This window comes from Misgurnus anguillicaudatus, chromosome 6 (assembly GCF_027580225.2).
Source record: "Misgurnus anguillicaudatus chromosome 6, ASM2758022v2, whole genome shotgun sequence".
Lineage (NCBI taxonomy): Eukaryota > Metazoa > Chordata > Actinopteri > Cypriniformes > Cobitidae > Misgurnus > Misgurnus anguillicaudatus.
Window position 1 is genome coordinate 19,549,968 of NC_073342.2, and position 17,533 is coordinate 19,567,500.

The 17,533-nt window shown below is 37.9% G+C and overlaps 1 protein-coding gene across 3 annotated transcripts in view; it reads right to left on the minus strand.

Annotated features, from left to right (window-relative positions):
- Positions 1-6,103: 6,103 nt before the first annotated feature.
- poc1b (POC1 centriolar protein B) overlaps positions 6,104-17,533 on the minus strand; it is a 46,406-nt gene continuing 34,976 nt past the window's right edge. The window contains exons 11-13 of one of the 3 annotated variants that reach the window (XM_073868684.1): positions 8,531-8,749; positions 6,537-6,681; positions 6,104-6,431 (exon numbers count right to left, since the gene is read on the minus strand). In XM_073868684.1, the coding sequence (XP_073724785.1) occupies positions 6,538-6,681; positions 8,531-8,749 (363 nt within the window). In that variant the 3' untranslated portion in view covers positions 6,104-6,431; position 6,537. Of the gene's footprint in view, positions 6,682-8,530; positions 8,750-17,533 lie in introns of all 3 variants that reach the window. The other 2 variants (XM_073868683.1, XM_073868685.1) reach the window with 2 other exon arrangements.

Below are 17,533 nucleotides of genomic sequence, written 5' to 3' on the forward strand. Positions count from 1 at the left end.
ACAGTGTATTTAGTCCAAAAATGAATTGCTATAAGGTCATGAAACTGCATAGTATTATATAAATTTTTATCTATTTATTTTTAAATAAGAGCTTTTTCAAAACTTTCCACGCTAGGTTGAAATGCATGTTGGTTGGAGTTGGAGTAAATCGGCTATGAATAACTTTGTGAAACACCTGGGTTTGGGAAACACCCCACACTACGAACCAGGTGCGTGATTTACGTCCAAATGCGGATGCGAACAGAAACAGGTTTTAAAGGCCTTCGTGCTTGCCGAGATCACACGCACAGATCTTCAGATAAGTGCATGAGGGTTAATTCGCAAGATTAGATCGAGTGCATAAGCATTCAACCTGGTCCCGCAGTTCTGTGTGCATTTACGCATAGATTCCACTTCAGTTAGAAGACACCAGACCGCAACAGGTGTACAAGCTTTCCTCCTCAAACCATCTATATTTGTTCAACTGGAAAATCTCTAAGCAAACGTTCCCCAAAATAAACACACTCCACGCAGGTGTCACTGCAGAACACAGGCGGCCTGTTTTTATGCATCTCCACCCCTCCTGTACTCTCTCACCCTATCTTTATGTGTTCTTCCCTAGGGCAGAAGTTCAGAGGGAATTTCCTCTCAATTCTCTGATTCAATGCCAACCAGACCTGGCTAATAGCAGGAAGAGCAAGTCCTCTGATGTCTGCGGAGGGAGGTAAAAGATAATGTTTACCTTCCCTTCGCCTCACGAGCAGGCAAGCGCTTTACCATATGTGGGCCTCGCAAGAACATGTGTGTGCATAGCTTTTAAACAGGCACACATGCATACTTTTCTATTATTTGCTCTTTGTTCATCGATTTACGAGCTGTGAACCTGGTGTCATACGGACATTCGTTGCTCCAGAAAGACCTCTTCAGAGAGAGGTCGCAGACGCACCTGCTGTCTGTGTGAGCGCACGCTAGAGGAAGTGGTTAGAGATGTTTGGCTTCAGCAGTCACATGCTGAATGTTTATGCTTAAAGGAAAACACCACCATTTTTCAATATTTGACTATGTTCTTACCTCAACTTACGAATTAATACACACTGTAAAAAATCCAATTAATGAAATGTTGGACGGGCAAAAATATATAAGTTAAACCAATTTTTTTGTTTGAGCTAGTTGAGAAGACATGAAGAGTTTGGTTCCAAAACGCGATAAACGCCATTTTTGAAAAAAATGAGTTACTGCCAAAATCAGTATTATATCAGGTCAGTAGTTAAAAGTAAATTCTTAATTTTACACAAAATCCAATATCCGCCGTGTTATTCTGTCATCTTTTCTCCCTTTTTTCCCAAAATGCGATAAACGCCACTGCTCCTTTTTTACAGAACGCAATAAATCCATTTCTGATATTACAGCCCACCAGTCACGCAATGTAAACAAACAATGGCGGACGCGCTGAGTCCACGGAGTCCTAGTTTTCCTCATCTACTTTGTACTTCGTGATCAACAAACAAAACAAAATAATACTTTAATTGCATCGCTAAACCTGTGATGGTTTTCTGTGATGGGAAAGAAACGTAAGCCATCAGCATCTAATATTTTCCCTGAGAGGCACTCGGGAGACGGGTGCTTGTTCTCCTGACAGCATCAAGCTTCTCATGCCAACACATTGACCCCAGTGGATCTTATGAAAAACTTTCCATAATTTTACTCAAAGTTAACGAAAATCGAGCAGGACCAAAAACATTTTACAGCTGATCGCTGTGAAAGACGTTAAGCGAGGACGTCAAGTAACCGCAATGACAGTGATCTTAATATGACAAAGTAAGTGTTTTGATTAATGACATTAATGTTTATATTTTTAATTAGTGTGTACAACTAGTCAACTAAATGAATATAACATGCAAAGATGAATGCACATTTATATAGGCTATTGATTCAATAGATTTATAGCATTTTGAATAAAAACTTGTCATGGATTTATTGCATTTTGTGGAAAAAATTATCCGTTTTTATAATAAATCTTTGAAAATCAACTTATGGATTTGAATTTTTTATGTTTTTATAACCTAAAGATGATATGTGAAAGTTTGTAACAGAAAATAGTTGTTTTCATCTTGTCACTTTCTTGGTATAGAAAACACGTTTTTACCAAAATTTGTCAAAATGGATTTATTGCGTTTTGGAACCAAACTCTTCACATATTATTTTAAGTCTAGATAAATCTGTGTTTAAAAAATTAAATGAATGGTTATTTTCAAATCCAGTCAACATCAGAATGGCTAGTGTTGACTGAACTAATTAAGACAAATCAGGTAAATATGTGGAGTTATGACAGCTATGTTTCCTGACAACAAAATGCTCATAATATTACTGTTATTTGGTCACAAAATGTAATTGTAAGAGTTGTTCAGGCGTGAATGTATGTACTTTAAGTTTAAATATGCGGTCGGTTAATAAAGATAGCGTCTATTTAAAAATGTGCTCAGACACTTTCGGACGTAGATGAGCTCCATATGAGCTCCAGAAAATCACAGACACTTAAGCGCTCACACCCCGCCCAGCGCAGCCTCTCCTCGGCAAGCCCATCAGAAATCGACTGCTGGCTCTGGTATCTCTGTGGCGTTTAAACATGTGATTTAATTCATTTTAATTTCTTATATTTAATAATAAAAGGTTAACCGGTATGTTTTAAATCATATTTTAGGATTGCACTTAATTGATATCGCTGTTGAGTGATGTTTCATATCTTTTACATTTGTTATAACCGGACTGCATGCGAATTTGAACTTCAGAGCTGAAGGAGCGGGTGGAGAAATAGTCCCAATATCATAACAATCTTAAATAAAACTTCTAAATATACTCGTGTGTGTACCCGTGTGCGCGCGCGCATGCGCGCGACCCGCTCGCGCGCGTGTGTGTATGTACAGTATGTGTGTGAGTTTTTAATTTAAAATGTCTTAACTTAACTCGGAAGGATCTGGATCACAGGTCATTTCATCTGAGATCATTCCGCATGTAACAGCCGGAATCACTCACTGTTTCCAACAACGACACACAAGTCATCAGCCATTTCCTCAAGTTCACGTCAGGTAAGTGTTTGTAAATAAATGCTAATTTTAGACTATATTAATTGGCAAAGACGCAAATACTCGACGTTTTTGTAAAGATATAAGTTATATTATAAAGGTGGGTTATGTTATGTGTCCGAGTTAAAGTGGAGCTATTTTAGTTAAGATTAATTATAATTGGGACATTTTTACAAACAAACCTTATAAAATACAATACTGGCGTGCATTTTGAGACAAAACAATGTTTTGATGTCAGTATTTTAGTCAGTGATAAGTCCTGTCCAAGAAAACCGCCCAATAGTGTTTAATTCAATTACGTGTGATGTCTGAGGGAAATTTGTCAATTTTAGGGTATAAAGTCTTTCACAGTCAAGCTTTATTATATTAAACATGTATTTATGTATGTATTTATTAGGGCCGGGACTCGATTAAAAAAATTAATCTAATTAATTAGAGGCTTTGTAATTAATTAATCTAAATTAATCGCATTTTAATCGCATATACATATTTGACCTGAGAACATTAAGAAGTAATTTTTTTACATGGATTACCATGAATAATGACTGAATACATAAGCTTAAGCAACAAAATATTGTTTATTGAGCCCTATTCGGACAGGATTAGTTTTACAGGGGTAGATGGCGTAATGTAATTTTACCACAGGACGTCGGTAATATTAATGGTCAATTCGGACGGGATTAGAAATCTCTGTAAAACATTCAGAAGTGGGAGGGGTAACTCGTTGGCGCAGCGCGTTACCTCTCGTCTTCACGTGCACGTTACCTTGCTTCCAGATATCAGATGTGCAAACAACATGACACAGACAAGGAAAACGCGAAACACTGTGTTTAATTTAAATTTTGGGGAGAACGTCAGTTTCATAAACAGTTCCATGCCTCTGAGAAGTAAATTTGACTTTTTTTTTTAAAGTTTGTGTCGTGTTTTATTCAGAAACTGACTTGTAACTGACTTGTTTCTCCGTCTAGAACGCAAGTAAATGCTTCTTTAAGCGCTTTTATATTTAAAAGAAACCCGCAAATTAAAAGGAAATGATGCGATTTACGTGTATATTTACAGCTGGTCTATTCGCACTGGATTTGTATTACCTGAGGTAATTTCTCCGGACCTTTTTACAGAAGGTAAAAGACGCCGTAATCTTTACTGACATTGTCCGTAATGATTACTGACATGGAGCATTCGGACTGGACTAAAATCACCGAGAAGCTCTGATAAAAACTTGCTTTACCCCACATCCCTATTTAAAACTAATCCCGTCCGAATACGTCGTTGTGCCCGGAGTCGGGCTAATGTCCACGCTAGCTGCTGTATGTTTTGCATTGAAATGCTCGATGTGCTGCGGTGATATGTGAATTCCTTGTTGCATAGCTTACACACAACCATGCTTTTATCGACGCTTACATCCGTTCGTTTTTTATAAAAAAAATTCCCATCCACGGGGCCAACCAAAGCGATCTCATCAGCCTCTTGGTTCATGTTCACTGTGGTTTGTTGTGAAGTCATGAACGCTAGTTGGTGCTCCAGTATAATCGGTCCGCCGAAACTCATGAGAAATGTTCCGCGGTGCAAAAATAAGTGCGATTAAAATGCGTTAAAAATGTTTAACGCGTTATTTTTGTGTAATTAATTAATCGTAATTAACGCGTTAAAGTCCCGGCCCTAGTATCTATATTCCTCTGTTTATCAAACCAGAGTGGAGATGATGTGAGAGGCACACCAGAGGGATACATGGCAAAAGAAGTTCTTCTAAATGACCCTGCAGATGTTCTGACTGACTTTGGAGTGCTTTTTGGACTGTTTTATGCCTTCTGTTTAAAGAAGACTTAATTTTGTATGTTCAGTCTCTATGATAAGTGAATAAAGATTTTGTTTTTATGTGACTGAAGTGAAATTATTTGTTAACAAAGCCAGCATAAATTATTTGATAAATAATTTTAAAAAGTTTATTAAAAATTCCCAAATAATAAATATTAATTGAAGTAACACATAAAACATTAAGTAAATACTTAAATTTTAATTGACAGAGTCTTTGCTGTAAGTTTTTAAAGATTCAACTGATTAAAACATTTTAGTTGAATGAACTATAAAGCTAGTTGAGCAAACATACTTTTTTATATTTGAGTCAAGTTTGGGCCAACTAAAACACATCAATCCAGGTAACACTTTGGAGTCAGAAATTGAGTGAACGTAAAATTTCTTTGGAACTAGTTACTAAAAAATAATTCATTGAGCCAACAATTTATTTTTTACAGTGCATGCCCATCTTTTTTCAATGCGTGCACTTAGCACCTCGTGAATGTGTTAGCATTTAGCCTAGCCCCATTTAGTCCTTGGGATCCAAACAGGGATGAATTTAGAAGCCACCAAATACTTCCATGTTTTCCCTATTTAAAGACTGTTACATGAGTAGTTACATGAGTGGCACAAAATAAAACTTTTGTTTGGAGCCATAGGAATGAATGGGGCTAGGCCAAATGCCAACACATTCACGAAGCATCGTACAAAGATTAAACGTGCACGCATTGAAAAAAGATAGGCACGCACCAATTCATCTAAGTTGAGGCAAGAACACAGTAAAACACTGAAAAACGGTGGTGTCTCCTTTAAGAAAACATGCATTACATGCATTATAACATTTTTGTACTCAATATTTAATTTTGAGTGCCTTAAGTAATTAACTATGAGGTTCAATAACACTCAAAATGCCATCTTGAAAGTAAGCTGCCTGTTTTGTTGCCCACCTTAAATGGTTTAATGTTTCAATTTTCATTGTTCATGTGTGTGGGTTTTCATGCAAGAATGTGGTCTACAGCATCGCGAAGCTGAAGTGTGCAAGAGATGTGGTACCCTAAGCAAACAACCGCTGCCGGGCCTTCTGTCGATTGGCTCCCTGTTTCCGTCTGACCTCCACCCAGAGGAAAGCCACAAGGCTGCGGCTGAATGAGAGTATCTGTAAACAAGGCAACGAGGACGCTTACATAGTCGGACACACACACAAACCATTCATGCAGCCTGGGACACAAACACACCGGAGGCATGAGTTAGATTGCAATGCATTCATAATGGCCTTTATTTATATACATAATGCATGTGATGCAGGAGACACAAACAAACAAAATTGGATAGATTATAAAATGCGCTTGTATGTGTATGTGTGCATAAAAAAATCTCTTTCCTGATATGTCTTCCGTGTAACCATCCATGCTGCTGTCAAAATAAGTACTGGGATATTGTCTTAGCTGCAGCTGTCCTCACAAGGCCTTTTTTGGCGCTGGGGGTGGGTGAGATTGTTGTAAGTCCCCCTCGTCATCCTGCTCTTTCCTGTTCAAAATGTCCTCATTTGGAATGTCACAGCTGGATGTCTTTAAGCTAGCTTAAAGTGAGCACAAAAAGTAAAGGTATTTGGTGTCCCCCCTCCTCTGCAGACCAAAGGAGGTCACCATTGAAACGAGGACCACCGTGGCTGGGGTGTACCTCACACAGATGGTCCCTCGACTTCTCTCTCCTCATCGGATTGGTGCGCTTGGTGACTCTGCCGCAAAGAAAGGGTCTGGTTGTCCAGGCACATCCTCAGTTTGTCTTCAGTCAGTGTCAGGCGCTCCTCGAGGACGGCAACGGTCTGGGACACAAAAAAAAACGAGGTTCAGATTTTACTAAGACACACCTATGTGCCTTGTATTGTAGACAAAATATTGGTGATGAACCAAAAATTCTGGATTCACTTGGCTGTTAACAGAAAACGACTATTTAAAGGGATAGTTCACCAAAAAATGAAAATAATGTCATTAATGACTCACCCTCATGTCGTTCCAAACTCATAAGACCTCCGTTCATCTTCAGAACACAGTTTAAGATGTTTTAGATTTAGTCCAAGAGCTTGTTGACACTTAATTGAAAATCTATGTACGGTTCCCATGTCCAGAAAGGTAATAAAAACATCATCAAAGTAGTTCACGTGACATCAGTGGGACAGTTAGAATGTGTTGAAGCATCGAAAATACATTTTGGTCAAAAAATTTTATTCAGCATTGTCTTCTCTTCTGCGTCTGTTGTGAAGAGCGTGCACGAGACTAAAGTCACGTGACTGCAGTGAGTGCGGCTGACGTGTTATCCTGAGACAGTTTGCAAAGTTTTTTTTTCAAACTTGAAGTATGCGTCTCCCTCAGACTGTAAATGAAGCCCGGGCGCACAAAACAAAAACAAAAAAAAACAGCTGGGCGCACCAGATAACACGTCATCCACGTCAGTGCAGTCACGTGACTTTAGTCTCGCGCATGCGCTTCACAACAGAACCAGAAGAGAAGACAATGCTGAATAAAGACTAAATTTTTGTTATTTTTGGACCAAAATGTATTTTCGATGCTTCAACACATTCTACCTGACCCAATGATGTCACATGGACAACTTAGATGATGTTTTATTACCTTTCTGGACATTGACAGTATACCGTACATAGATGTTCAATGAAGGGTCAACAAGCTCTCGGACTTAATATAAAACATCTTAAACTGTGTTCCGAAGATGAACGGAGGTCTTACGAGTGTAAAATGTCATTAATGATATTATTTTAATTTTTGGGTGAACTATCCCTGTAGCCCCTTATCGAACGGCTGAAATTCCACAAGGGGGCAACTTTGTTCCTCAGACGTTGCACAATAAACGTGATGATTATAAATCGTGAATGAAAAGTAAGATTCGAACGAATGTCCGTTAGTGAACTAATTGTATACACTATTTATATCGTAATTCGGTCAGAAACGTCAAGATTGTGAAATGAACAAATCATTTTGGATTAAAAGGCTTGGATATTCCATTTCCTTGGACTTTTGGGGATTTATGAACAATTTCACCGAAGCGGATAAAGGGAAGATTTTGAAGGTAAGTAAATATCCTAAATTGGTGCAGCACGGTTCAGGTAACTAACCACTAGATTACAGTTTTATGACTGCAAAAAATCATATTATGCTTTGTGTGTGCGCTTAATGGAATCCTGAAAGTCTAAGCTTTTCAACGATGTGCCGCATGACCATATATTTTGAAGCTTTAATGCTTCAAAGTTACAATGACGTAATGCAGCCTCACGTGCAAGGGAGGGGGTGTACCATGTACGGCACAGTGTTCCTTATCAGGTTAAACTAATGTTTTTTGTAATTGTATTGAAGTCTGAGAAGCGGAGCGCCATTTATTTTCATAACATTTGCTTTTCTTTCAGGCAAAAGTCGTTTTTTCGAAATCAAAATTTCTGTGCATCTCTTCAAAAAATGTTAAGCTTGTGTATTTTTACCAAACCAAATAGTTACAAAAAAAGACGACCTTCAAGCTTATCAACATGCAAAAAGTTCTGTATTAACTCCATTCCCAAGTATGCTACCTATTTTACCGCAAGGCCGTTCAAATTAAATGCCTGAAACTAATGCATGAAGAAAAATATGAGGAAAGAAGATTAAGATGACCTTAAAGTAGCTCACCTGGGTCAAAATGTCCAACTGCTGTACAATGTTCTCAAGAGTTCTGGTAAGGTTAGATGGGACGCCAGAGCGCTCCTCTAATGAGGTCGTCGTGCCATGTGCAAATCCAATTTCATGTTCTCCGCCCTCCTCTCGTCTATAATGCGTACGAGTCTGAGCTGGACCCGAGCTAGGTTGATCTCTGTAGCTCGGTGTTACATTGTCATGGCCTCTTACATCCTTAGCAATGAGAAGAGGGAAGAAAGTCAAAATATGCTTATGAATCACATGCTCAAACATTCACAATAATGTTCACACAAAACATTAAATTGTGTCATTATCTGCTGATTGTACAATAAAACATCTTAACAAAACATCACAGAGTCTGTCAATGGGCCCTGGACCATCCCGACAACCGAAATCCTGATCCAACCCACAGACACAGAAAGGAGGGGAGGGTCATAGATTCCTGCCCTAATGCAGGAAGAAAATCGATTGCAGCCCCTCGCTTCCTGTGCAGCGATTTGACTTCAAAGCTTGGGACTGGGAGACAACATCACGGCCCGTAAGGGAGGGGAGGAGGTGAACAAAGCTGTCAGTGTATGGAAGGCCCAGTTCTGGGGTCCTCCGGCACCCACCGACAACATCTGGGCAACATCTGCTAGCCTCATTTACACGCTTCATGCTCACGCTACACGCTCCATACTTTATATCTTCTTCCGCTGATGCTTTCTTTCTTTCCCTCTTTTTACTCAAAGCTTTCACGAGCATAGGAAATCCATGAGATCATGCAGAGGATTATGGATTGGGCTTAGCTGTCAATCAAATGGACTTCTGTGTGGCCACATTTGAAAAGTCAGAAAGCGTACAAAGCGGGATTTGGAAAATATATCGCCTGTGCTAGCACTGCAACACGCAAATAGCTGGAAAGGTGAGAATCTGTATGTATGTGAGATGTAAAGGTTCAGACCAGGAAATGTCACATCTTTGGGATCCGCTAGCGTATAGCAAAGCTAAGCTAAGGTCAAATTTGACTGTGTGTGATACTAAGCTCAAGCCTGTTTCTGCAGTGACCTCTTCACCAGTTTCCATGGCGACAAGGGGTTGCAACCACATTATATTACCTTATTACAGTACAAACAACAGGTTAAAAAGTATACATTTAAATAAGTCCTGGCTAGTTTTGAGTTCTCTACTAAAGTAAGAAAAAAGCATTTTGGACCTTATTAACAACGGTTGTGTACAGTAAAATACACTGTGCGCACTTAGTTCAATGAGTTTGAAGTGGGCACAGGTGGGCCATTGCAGTTTCAACATATTCATTCAGCTTCGAGGCCAGACCAATGGTCTTTATGCGAGTCCGGCTATAATTTATGTCAACAAGATTGCTGGCCGCTAAACAGGTACTTCTACGGGCCATTGGGAATATTTATGAGCTTCTTCGACAACACAGAAAAAGCTCAAACTACCCCTTGAAATATATTGAACACTCGGGAAATAGGGCATAATGATCAGATACTTGAAAAGATCAGAGCAAGTCGTGTGCACTTATACACTCATTGAGAAAAATATGAAAGACACCCTTTATTTTGGCTCTTTTAACATTATCTGAGTGATATGTCCCAATAAAGTCACATACGGAGGCAGAACATGCGTTTCACCAAGAATAGACATTGGGTTATCATTTCATTGTAAAAAAAAGGCAGTCTTAATATACTTCCCCCTAACTTTTAACATACCGCTGACTGATCTAATCTTGTGATGGGGAAAATATTTCCTTGTCACACCATGATTGCATGTAATGGCATTAAAGTGAGCCCTTCCAGTACAAGGAAGTCTTTATTGAAATCAAAGGAGGCATGAACTCTTTTGACCTGCTAGCCCTCTCATACCCCCATCCTTTGCTAATATGTCAATTTTGAACTCTCTCTCTTTATTCTTTAAAAGTGTTTTTGAAGATCAGAGCTTGGTTCCGCTGTGTGAAGACTACTAAAGGCGGGCTAATGGGGTTTAAGCTAGTATCTGGCTGCGGTCGCTGGACCGATTGAGTTTCATATTACCGCGCTTCCTGCAGTATATTCACATGCAATCATATCAAGTTAGGAAGCTTATTTTCACTTACATCAGCTCTATGTTCTTGAGACTTATTATTTTGAAATAAATGGAGAAAAAATGTGCTCTAAAAATGTGTTAATAGGTGAATTTATGGTGCTATTGTGGCTATTTATTACATTACATTATCTAAACACACTAAAACACCCTATATTCAATAAGAAAACTATAGTATATATGCAAGAGATATAGGCAGCCGGTTGTTATCGCAAAAATAAGCCCCGACAGATCTTTTATCAAACTTGAGAGGCTTGTTTCGCGAAAACAACCAGCTGCCTGTACATTATCTTGCTTATAACATGGATATTTATTTCATAAGTAAGGTAAGAAAATGTAATATTGATTTTATATATTTTTATTTGTTAATTTTTAATAAATGCAGCGTACCTTCTGCAAGGCAACCCGTTTGCTTTGGTTTTAAAGGATTAGTCCATTTTCTTAAAAGAAAAATCCAGATAATTTACTCACCACCATGTCATCCAAAATGTTGATGTCTTTCTTTGCTCAGTCGAGAAATAATTATGTTTTTTGAGGAAAACATTCCAGGATTTTTCTAATTTTAATGGACTTTAACAGAACCCAACATTTAATACTTAACTCAACACTTAACAGTTTTTTTCAACGGAGTTTCAAATTACTATAAACGATCCCAAACGAGGCATAAGGGTCTTATCTAGCAAAACGATCGTCATTTTTGACAAGAAAAATAAAAAATATCCACTTTTAAACAACAACTTCTCGTCAAAATCCGGTCGTGATGCGCCAGCGTGACCCCACGCAATACGTCATGACGTCAAGAGGGCACAGAGGACGAACGCGAAACTCCGCCCCAGTGTTTACAAGTGTTGAGAAAGAGGACCGTTCTGACGTTGTTGCATGTCAACTGATACTAATTAATGTCTTTGTGTCAGTTTATTGTTTACGATGGTCCGCAAATGTGCGTTTTATATATGTAACACGTGACCTCCCTACGTCACTACGCATTTACGTTAGGTCGCGCTGGACCGGACCTAGACGAAAAATTGTGGTTTAAAAAAAGCATATTTTTATTTGTATTGTCAAAAATCACAATCGTTTTGTTAGATAAGACCCTTATGCCTCGTTTGGGATCGTTTATAGACCTTTGAAACTCTGTTGAAAAAACTGTTAAGTGTTGAGTTAAGTATTAAATGTTGGGCTCTATTAAAGTCCATTAGAAGGAGAAAAATCCTGCAATGTTTTCCTCAAAAAACATAATTTCTTCTCGACTGAACAAAGAAAGACATCAATATTTTGGATGACATGGTGGTGAGTAAATTATCTGGATTTTTCTTTTAAGAAAATGGAATATTCCTTTAAGACAAGAAAAGACATTTAAACATCACAAACACACTATTTGCTTTAATCATATGTAAATATAATGTCATATGTGTTATTAAAAGACATATTTAGATTTAATGTTTGTGTAATATTAAACTGTACCTGTGAAAATGATTTGCAGAATCGGGCTACCGTGTGTTATTAGTTTTGAGCAGTTGTTATGTGGAAATAATAAGAAACCTGCAAATGTCATGACTGGCCAATCAGAATCAAGCATTTCAACAAGCCGTGTAATAAATAATAAATAAACATTAAAGGTGCCAAATAATGCATTGAAATAATACCTTAATTGTTTTTTGATATTTACATAGAAGGTATGTTACTTTATTAAATGCAAAAATGAACCAGAAACGTTTTTGTTACAACCCTATAATTTGTCCTTTGACTGAAATGGCCTATTTTTGCCCTATTTGGAAGGGTCATGAATAATAATGTTGAGCTCTGCTCTGATAGGCTCTGCTCTGAGGCTCATGTCAGTAGCTCACATTAGTAAACATTTTAACATGTTTGTAATTAATTTAAGGTGTAATTTGTTGAGGGCGTACATCTCGACTGTGACTACGAAAAATCCAATATCCGGCATGTTATTTTTGCATCTTTTCTCCCTTTTGTTCCAAAACGCAATAAACGCCAGTCCTCCTTCTCTGCAGAATGCAATAAATCTGCTTAACCAATCCCAGCGCACCATTCCACGCATTGTAAAAAATAAGGGTGGCACTTTGAATACACACAGAATCCTAGTTTTCCTCATCTATTTTTACTTTGTGATCAACAAAAAACACAAAAATTATACTTTTGATGGCATTGATAAACCTGAGGTGGTTTTCTGTGGCGGGAAAGAAACGTAAGCCATCAAAATCGAATAATTTACATGAGAGGCACTCGGGAAAAGGAAAAATGCCGGCTGTTGCTTGTTCTCACACGAAAGCATCAAGCTTCTGTCATGCTAAAACATTGACACCAGGGAATCTTATGAAAAATTTTCCATTATTCTACTCGAAGTCAACAAAAATCGAGCAGGACCAAAACATTTTACAAAAAAAAAGTTCAGCAACGTCCCAAGAATGACAGCAGCAATGACAGTGTTCTTAATATGACAAAGGAAGTGTTTGGTTTAATGCCATTAATGTTTATTTTTTAATCAGTGTATACCACTAGTCAACTAAATGAATATAAGATGGCAAAGATGAAAGCACATTTATATATTGATTCGATTTATAGCATTTAGAAAAAAAAATTAATGGATTTATTGCATTTTGCAGAAAAAAATTATCAGTTTTTATAATAAATCTTTAAAAATCTAATTATGGATTTGAATTTTTAATGTTATTATAACCTAAAGATGCTATGTGAAAGTTTGTAACAGAAAATAGTGGTTTTCATCTCGTCATTTATAGAAAACACGTTTTTACCCAACTTAGTAAAAATGGATTTATTGCGTTTTGGAACCAAACTCTTCAAATGACTCCAGTGGGTTTATAAATGTCATTTTTCATAAATTAAACTAGTCTTGAGACGAGAGAGAACCAATGCGATTCAACGGTATTGACGTGGCTCCATATTAAAACTTGTTGCACTTCAAAACACATTGACTACCATTCAATGGTATTACAAAATTGGTAGGAGTCTACATTTAATTTAATATAACTCCAATTGTGTTCAACTGAAGAAAAAAGTGATTTACACATGGGATGGCATGAAGGTGAGATAACTTTCATTTTCAGGTGAATTATTCCTTTATATATGGAATTATAAAACCATTTTAGGGACAAATACTGAGCATCCTATCCACAGCTAAAGTTTAAACGCATTGAGCTTGATTTAATAAAAAAATAAATAAGAGTTTAATTAAAATGTCAAGAAGAAGACTGTTTACATACAAATAAAAATATAATCATGTCTTTTGTATGTGAATACATTAATATGGTACCATAGGCCTCCTTTAAATAGCCACATTTATAATGCAACACTGTAACACGATATCTAACAAGGGGGTCTGTGTTTGTCCCTCTATCCATCAATGGGTCCTTGGCTTAAAAGTTTTACACATTTCAAGCAACTGTAAATAAAAGAGCAATTCCATTGCCGTTTGAATGATTCATTAGTTGAGAATGACTAAACCTTAAATTTGCGCATGTCCTATTCCATCCATTACGATGACAGCAATTTCTGCAAGTCCGTTAATTACGATACGGGTGCAACTGACCCCCTTCGTGCTGGCTGGCTGGCCTAGTGGAAAAGTGAAACCAACACTTGTCATCTTGAATGTAGGCCACATCCTGTCAGGGGAACAGGAGCACAGCTGTCTGGAAAACCATCAGCTTCAGACAGGAGATGATAGGTGAAGCCCGAAGAGGTTCTTTCAAACGGGCCTTTGAGTAACACGCACAGACATTTGCAAATCCTGACCCTAGGCTTCAAAAGCAGAGCTGTTTGGTTATTCATTCAGATGAAAAGATTGAAACACAAAGCTGGAATATCAGAGATGGCAAGAGCTACGGCGGGGGAAGCAGACGCTTCCTCTTTCCCATCCCGTCTGTTGCCGTATCAGTTCGCGGTAAGCTCGCCCACACGCTTGCTTCGGGGTAGATAAATATCCGTTTCCGGAGATACCGCGAAACGGCACCAGCTCTTGACAAAGTAGTTATGTCGCTACTCGATTGTGACTGATGTACGTGCCCTCATCAAAAGGTGCACGTAACCAAACAGGGCAATAAAACCGGTGTCAGTACCCGCTCTGTGGGTTGTATGCTGAATCAGATGAACGCTCGGTGACCTGAAACCGTTAAATGCCAAGGCCACAGGATATGATATAACTCTCTTATGCAAACCAGTCTGCAATGACAAACCTGCTTTATCAATCTGAAACAGAGTTGGAATGAAATACAGCCAGAGCCAAAACCATTCAATATCATTTCCTATGTTTTTATTCAATTAATATAATTCAGCTGATGGAAGGGCTTAAATCAGGGAAGGAAGAAAGTGGATCATTCCAGTGAAGCTGCATTCTGATCCAATTCATATTCAGATCCTACATATTAGATGCGATTTCAGATACTAGGTATTGGATGAATCATCAGGTGAATTCACACACACAGACACACCTTATTTAGCACAAAACTAGATTAAAAACCTAAATTTCAAAAAAAATTGTTTACATTTGGTACAAACATCAGTTTCAGGAGATCTGTTTCAAGGTGGACAGGGAGTGACAGGTGTAAACTGGGTCCAGAATGGTTTCTGATTTAATTACATGTAACATGCATTTGACAGACACTGCCTCAGTGCATCAGCAAGTGGGGTTTTTGGGTTTCGACCCTATGACTTTTTGTGTTGCTAACGCAATGCTCAAACAGTTAAGCTATAAGAACATTTATTTAAGGTTTTTACTCCATTCTGCTGATCTCCGGGTCTGGCGCTACCACTTTTAGCATAGCTTAGCATAATCCATTGAATCTGATTAGACCATTAGCATCGCACAAAAAATAACCAAAGAGTTTGGATATTTTTCCTATTTAAAACTTTACTCTTCTGTGGTTACATTGTGTACTAAGATCCACGGAAAATTAAAAGTTGCGATTTTCTAGGCTGATATGACTAGGAACTATAATCTCATTCTGGCGTAATAATCAAGGACTTTGCTGATGTTACATGGCTGCAGGAGGCGTAATGATATTATGCAGCACCTGAAAATAGTCCCCTTAGTAACTTTCAATGGCAGGGGACTATTTTCGGGCACTGCGTAATATCACTGCGCCACACTTTTGCAGCTAAAACGTGCACACTGGTACCTCTAAGGTACATATTTATACCTAAAGGGTACATATTAGAGGTACAGTTCACCAAAAATAAAAATTCTCTCATCATTTACTAACTCTCATGTTGTTCCAAACCAGTCATTTTTAAATGTAAATGTTTTAAACATGTACATTTTTAAACCTGTAATGTATGTTAAAATAGAACATTTCAACAAACATTCCTCACAATATCTTCCTTTGTGTTCATCAGGAAAAAAATATATTACAGGTTTGTAACAACATGAGAGTGAGTAAACAACATGAAAGTGAGAGAATTTTCATTCTTAGATGAACCACCCCTTTAAGAACTTTTAAAAAAGTACCGTCCCAAGTAGGGTTGCATAACGACTATCGCAATTAATCTATAGCAGAATAAAAGTTCTTGTTTATGTGTGTGTGAACTGTGTATTGACGGTTTTAGCAGTAACAACATAAACACGTGGCTTTCGTGGTCATCACGTAACTTCCGGTAAACTATGCGAAGAGTAAATAACAACAAAGTCATTTTAAAGTAGTTTATTTACATAACAAGCAAAATTAACAAAACGTAGATTACAAAGGAACCCAAAACATTTGTTATTTTCGAACAGGTATTCAATTAAGAGTTCAGTTTCAGCAACTAGTCAGACCATTAAACAAAAGGAAACCGGAAGTAAAGTTCGGACCAGACGCTTATCACGTCACCACACGTGCGCCCGATGAAACGGTCTATAATAACTTTGTATAGATAAATGCAAACACATGCATGTATATTTATATATACATAATTATTATTCACAGTTCACACACATATATGATGTAAACAAATACTTTAATTCTGCTATAGATTAATCATTACGTATCCCTACTTTTGTACCTTAATTTCTAAGAGTGTAGAAAATAAGTTGCTTCTCAGCGATCAGATAACCGAAAACAACTAGATTTTCAAAAATGGGCCAAAATGAAAACAGAACAAACCCAGGCATGGAAAATCAACCCCTAAGATCACCAATGTGACATATCAGTCCTTCCAGATAAACGCAGTTTTTTTGTGATTGTTGCGTCAAAAATCCTTGATCTTGCGGCACGTCACTTAAAAAATGCAATAGAATATGCGGGATATTTATTCAATTTTATGCGATGAAATTGCGTTAAATTTCAAAAATTGCGTTAAAGGCGGAGTCCACGATGTTTGAAAAACGCTTTGGAAAAGGAGACGGGCCGACTACCAAAACACACTTATAGTCAATCAGCAGTAAGGAGCGTGTCTACTAACCGACATCCTTGCCGGGTTGCGTATGTGTGGGGCGGGTCTATCAACAGAAGGTCCAGATTCTATTGGGGTAGGGGCGTGTTTGTTTAGGTGATTTCAAATATCAACATTGTCTTTCAAACATCGTGGACTCCGCCTTTAACTTGCAAAAACTGTTTTCAGCTTTTGCAGCTTTTCAATGTTGTTCACGTCACATAATCACATCACGTCACTTCATAACGTTCCCATGGCAACAGGGGATGCAACATTTTTTAACTTTCTGCTAATATATATGTGATTTTTGCGACGAAAATGCAGGGATTGTGAAATCATGCAAGCCCCGCATATTTTGCGCACGGAAATCTGCAATTGATGCTGCGAAAGTGCGGCATATTAAAAAAAAAAGCAGACTTTGGCTGATTATGCGTTAAATCATGCGATCGCATAAACGCGTTTTTCTGGAGGGACTGACATATAGACAAATAAATCGTTACTGTTCTTATTCACGGAGCAACACGAGAGGTA